Source organism: Triticum aestivum, chromosome 7D (genome assembly GCF_018294505.1).
Source record: "Triticum aestivum cultivar Chinese Spring chromosome 7D, IWGSC CS RefSeq v2.1, whole genome shotgun sequence".
Taxonomy (NCBI): domain Eukaryota; kingdom Viridiplantae; phylum Streptophyta; class Magnoliopsida; order Poales; family Poaceae; genus Triticum; species Triticum aestivum.
Window position 1 is genome coordinate 637,497,305 of NC_057814.1, and position 6,050 is coordinate 637,503,354.

The 6,050-nt window shown below is 44.2% G+C and overlaps 1 protein-coding gene across 1 annotated transcript; it reads left to right on the top strand.

The window, feature by feature from the left end:
• Positions 1-3,903: 3,903 nt before the first annotated feature.
• Positions 3,904-5,849, top strand: LOC123165922 (uncharacterized). The gene is made up of 4 exons (XM_044583674.1): positions 3,904-4,531; positions 4,896-5,201; positions 5,420-5,497; positions 5,596-5,849. Exons 2-4 carry the CDS (start codon positions 5,112-5,114, stop codon positions 5,782-5,784), a joined length of 357 nt encoding a protein of 118 aa, XP_044439609.1. The 5' UTR covers positions 3,904-4,531; positions 4,896-5,111; the 3' UTR covers positions 5,785-5,849.
• Positions 5,850-6,050: the final 201 nt, after the last annotated feature.

The following is a 6,050-nucleotide window of genomic DNA, read 5'->3' on the forward strand; positions in this document are numbered from 1 at the left end:
CTATTTGTTTCTAAAATCACTAATACTAGAAGAGCATTGATATCTCCTTGAAACTAAAGAATCAAAATATTTACCTCTATCTTTGGGGTACAGTTCGATTTGACTTTTGTATTTCAACACAAACCTATTGTCCAGCTACGAAACGCGAGTATTGAAATATACTGTTGTTATCACAACTAAAATATTATTCAAAATTCAGTGATAAATTCTATCGTTAGTTTTCCTTTTTATTACTGATGCATCCTCCTTAACTTAATTAGGTTCACATGTCTATGAGTCACACTTGGAAAAGCTTTGGTTACAATATAAAATAAGTTTGTTTCATCTTACACAATTAGCATGATTGTATAATAACGTGCATGCATATGCGCTTTTTTCTGTCCATTCGTTTCATTTGTATAGAAAATGAAGATACGTGTAAATATGTATTTGGGAATTTTGTGCATTCTATTTTTGAATTATTGAATATGAATTCATGTAATACGTAAGTTTCTATTAGCAACATATATTAAAGTTATAATTACATACTAGATTTGTATAATATGTTTATAATTGTGGATATCGCTAGCCCGTGCTGTTGCACGGGTTGTTGACTAGTATATATATTTACTAATTAGAAGCACCATACCAGGCTCCACATTAATCCTAGAGAAAGGACAATAATAATCGTAGATTGTTTAGTGTACGACTAGGATTAATAGAAATCTAGACGTTTCAGATAGTAGTCCTATAAGTTTACGGTACAAAAACGTGTCCATTTACAGCTTTCAAAATAGACACGTTACCCCTTCTACCAAGGTAAAGCAATAAAAAAAAGAGACCCATACCAACACGTTTCCATGGATGGATTAGACTGGCCGTGATGTACTAGTTAACAAGGAGATCTATACATAGGGAACTTGCATGTGTATAAGACTCCGTCATAGTCAAGGATGCATGCGTACAAGTCGTACGCGATAGATCTCCCGCAAAAAATGGAAAAAAAATCTCCTGCAAAAAAAGTTATACATGATAGATAAATGTTTTTTCTTATTTACTTTGTTTTGCATAGACAATAGATTTAAGCCGAACTACCGCATGAAAAAATAGATTTAATACTCCTTTTAATATATATTAAGACTAGATAGGTGACTCCGTTTATTAAATGTTACCAACCTAGAATTTTGTGGTCTTTCTTTGGAATACTGCAATGAATTAGAGATTGTTTTCTCATTTTGTAATCGACATACATCAAATTTATATATTGGCACTAACTTTGGTTGTGCATTGATTCAGAGGCTAAACAGTGTGACCATGATTTTGAAAAATACACTTATGATTAGAAATTGTGAACTCTATTATCATGTTTAGTCTTTTTCCAAACTATATTAAACACCAAGTCTTCCGACTCAAGGTCGCTAGCCCGTGCAGGTGCACGGGTTGATGACTAGTTTTATCTAATTGTTGTTGATCTATGTGTTCTCTTGTCATCCAAAAAATGATTCCCACAAGCTAGACCCGGCCTCTGCGCACAGTGAAGATCTTGGCACTACAATCTGTCATCCCCAATCTGGATGAAGTTGTTAGATTCCTTAGATGCTTTCCTTGCACGGAAAAGCTATACATCGAGGTGATGCTCCTTTCCTGTTAATTGTTAACCACAGCAGAGCTCAATTTTTTGTTACTTTTACCCATGATTACAATGACAAATGTAGAATGATTTCTAAAGGAAATTTGGAGGATTTCAACACATATATTTTTTGAGATGCTAGTGTTGTACGCGTTTTACCCCTTCGCCCGACATGCGTTGGTGATAAAGGTTTATCATGAAAGATTGAAGGTGGCATTTCACTCTTTTCGTGTATTTTAGAAATCCTGCAAATCAAAGAGGCCCGAAGTGTTCAAATCTGCATCTATGCACTAATATGTTGTCTTCGTTTGCAGATATTTGAAGGCCCGAAAGTAGAGAATGTTAGGGAATATAACAATTCTATTGAATGCCTTTATCTTCATCTCACATAAACTTCTTTTAACGAGTACCGAGGCACCACGCCAGAAATTAAATTCGCCAGGTTCCTTGTTGAGAAAGCAAGGTTGCTCAAGGTAATAAGGTTTGCCCTATATTTATTGTGCAGAAGTGAATGGATTGCTAAAGAGCGCAGGCGTCTACAGCTGGATGGAAAAGGCTTTGCACAAGCTGAATTTCAGTTTCTAACTTCATATGACAGATTATTCGGAAGTCGCAGTATCGAACCGCTATATGACTTCTCGGTGGCTGATCTTTTCACAGAAATAATGCATGAAAAATACTGAAGAAGATGAATTTTATGTGTCTGAATAGTTTGAACCTTGTAATCTTTGAATTTGGGCCTTGTAATGCTCGAATTTGGACCTTGCAATATTTATGGTATTTGTTATATAATGCAATTGGATGTTTAATTCGGTCTTGCAATCATGTCCTGTTACAACTATATATATGTTGTTCTTCTGTACACAGAGCATAGATGTTCTGCAGACAGAGCATATCCCGACGCACACGGACCACACTAGAGAACCCGTCGGTCATGAATTCATCAACTGCAGACGGTTGTATACCAGCAATCATTTGCCCACAACACACACGGCGACCCGTCGGTCATGAATTCATCGATCGCAGATGGTTGAGGCGACTGCGGAGCGCTTTGCTCGCGTCCCTCCACGCGTGCTCTGCCAGCGGTTGGGCCTGCGCACGATCACGTTGGCGGCCCCATATGCATGCGGTTGCGCCGCACGCGTCGCCATGATGCAGTTACGTGCGGCACGACGGAGTTCAGCACTGCAAATTAGAACTGCCATTCGGGTGTGCTAATATTCCAGGCCGTCCGACTTCCCCTTTAATTCCTGCGGCCATTATAATAACCTTAGTCTTTTCAACCTTTCGATCGCGCCCGACAACACAACAAGCACACCCACGATGACACGTAGAGAGGGGATGTCTAGCAGCGCTCCAATGGTGTTCGGCGAGCATAAAGTGGAGACCCACGCGAGGGAGACGGATCTCTCGGTGGTGTACACCATCGACCCGGTCGTGGTGGACGACTACATCAACACCGCTGAGTAGTATCTTACTCGAGACAAGTACAAGGTGGTCGTCATCGACCTCCAGTACACCGGCAGTCGTCCCAACATAGATCAGAAGGTTGTCATCGCCTAGTTGTGCGTGCGCCATCATGTCCTCATCTACCACTAATGCATGGACACAAAGCTTTGCGACCGCTTCGCCAGGTTTGTCAGCAGCACCGACTACAAGTTCGCTATGGTAGAAACCACCGACAATGTAAAATCGCTTAGGGTTACGGGCTTGGCCTGCAAGAACCTTGTCGAAATCCGTGAGCACTACAGGGTCTGGGGCAGCATGAAGGACTCCCTGGTTGAACTCGTCTCGGCCATCATCGACCCATACTACGAAAAGATGAAGCAGGATGCCAACAGAACATATCTCGTATCCTGGCACGGGGCCTGGATGCGGCAACTGGATGAACCTCACCTCAGGTTCACGACCAAGAGCGTGTACACATGCTATGAGATGCACATGCGGATGGTTGACATGAGGAAGTGCCTCGTTACCGAAATGGACGAGGCCGGATCGAGCCACATGCAGAGCAGTAGCGGCAAGCGTCACAAGAAGTAGATGATGATCAGATGATCGTTATCCTAGTTAATTATGCATGTAATATATAGTTGACTTTGGTGTGTGAAAATGACATGTGTGTAGTAGCCACATATGTAATTATGCATGTAATAATTTACTTTGGTGTGTGCAATTGTCATATGTGTAGTAGCCATATATGTAATTGGATATATATATATAGGGCGATCGTGATGCAAATAACTTATTTAGAAAACGATCGCCCTAGGACCGATGGACTTGTTCCTGAACTCCCCCAACCCGTGTAGAAAAAAAAAAACACTCCCCGTCCACCACCTCCCGTGATCCCCAACCTTCCCCCGATCTCCCTGGTGCCAGGCGCCAGCGCCGTGCATCTCTCCCCGCTCCTCGATCTCCTAGCACCGCCGCTTCCCGCTTCCCCTGCCTCCTGGTGCCGCCGCTCCCCTCCACCCCGCTTCCCCTACCTCCAAGCGCCACTGCCCCAACCTCCGGCGTGCAACCAGGCTGCCTTCCGCCGCCGCCCCTTGCTCCGGCGTGCCTCCCATCGCCCTAGCTCCGGCACGCCTCCCACCGCCGCACCCCCGGCCCCGGTGCGCTTCCCGCCATCGCCTTCTCTCCAGCAGCCGCGGCCACCCGTGAGCAGCGACGGCACAACCAGCTACGGATCCTGTGGGATTCGCCCCCACTCCTGTCCATAGTCGCGTGGCTCGCGGCAAAACAGGGCCGCCGAGGAGAACATCTCCCGTCCGGCAAGGAGCACCTCAGGGGCGTCCGACGAGGAGCATCTCAGGGACGAGGAACATCTACCACCTCCTCCCTAGTGCAGAGCTTTCAGTCCAGGCCCCCGCGGCAAAAAATGCAGTGTCCACTCCTATGAAAATGCTCCTCCAATATCTTCAGGCGGTGAGTGTTCTTCATGTTCTGCACTTCTGCCCAACTTCTTCTGAACTTCTGTTTGTTTCATACGTAGTGAATTTGCCCTGAAAATTAGACCATCCATATATTCCTTCAGCTCAGTAAATAGTTTGTCTAGAAACTGGTACTACTGTTAGTTACTTTTACATAATTCTTAGATGGTTGGTTAGCCTAAATCAGTAGGCACCGAGCTCAAAAACTGTGAAACTGAAACTCTGCACACTGCTCTAGCAGACAACAAGAGACGCTCTAACTGAAAATCTGAACTCGATTGTGTCGCGAGTGCCTAACCATGTTCGTCGATGCAGCTCTGATCACAAACTCTTTATTTTGCCTTGTTAAATCGATGCAGGTGTGGGCATCCGGTCGCGGAGAGATGTGTGGAGCGCTGCATTCCGCTCGTTGTTGACCTCGTGGCCTCAAACGGCCGAGATTATTGTCGTGTGTGGACTGCAGCGGTGACCGAATCCGACCTTCACCAGCATCACCATTCTTCCTTCTCCTGTTCACCAACGTGCATCGCCCGTCATGGGTTAAGACACTGCTCGGACACTTCGAGGTGCCATCGATGGATGTCTTGTCAAGAAGATTCGCTCTCTTCGGCTTTATTGCTGGGTGGAGCATCGCAACCTCTGGTGAGACCGGACCTACCTTCCAGGTATATATGCTTGTAATGATTCTCCCAACCGATTCAGCAATCCCTTTTTCCTAAGCATTGAACCTGTTAGACATTACTTACAGCCTAAGACTTGTTTATTTCTCTTGCACAACCATTAGGCAGAAAATATACCTATAAGATAGATTAAGCCTACAATGCCAATGGTAGATCTCGCTGGTTCTAACAATCTTTTTAACATTGATGATTTTGTGTTGCAGCTTGCACTGGCACTCGTCTCATGCATATACTTTCTCAACGACAAGATGAAAAAACCTTGGCAGGGCGTCTGCTACAGGGTTAGTTAGCACCTGCATAGCAACATACATACGAGTACTCCCTTGGTCGTTATTAGTCGCACACGTATAGGGTGTTTAATCCTCCTCTGTACTTGCAGGCTTGGACTCTTTGCGAGTGGCTGGATAGTAGGTTCACTGGTAGTCCCAGTGATCCCGGCATTTATTTTGCCGCGTACTTGGTGTCTGGAGCTCCTTACTTCGCTGGTTGCTTATGTATTTTTATTCTTGGGTTGCATCCACTTGTGACGTTCCACCCGCTAATGTCAAAGACAAACAATTTTGTATAGGAGATGTTAATGTAAACATTGATACGAGTAATTGATAGCCTGGGTTGGTGTTTTTTTCAGTAAAAGAAATGGGCTTGACTACTGAGAAAACAGTTTAGTTTCCAGCCTCGTCTTCATGAAACAGTTTAGTTAGTCCACAGGGATCAGACTAAATTTTTGCCTTGTGAGGTTTCTGAATGAACAGGTTTCACTAAATAAAATAGAAGAGTAATTATGGTTATTTGTTCCAGACTGCAACCAAGCTAACTAGCTGCCCTTGTTTTTCA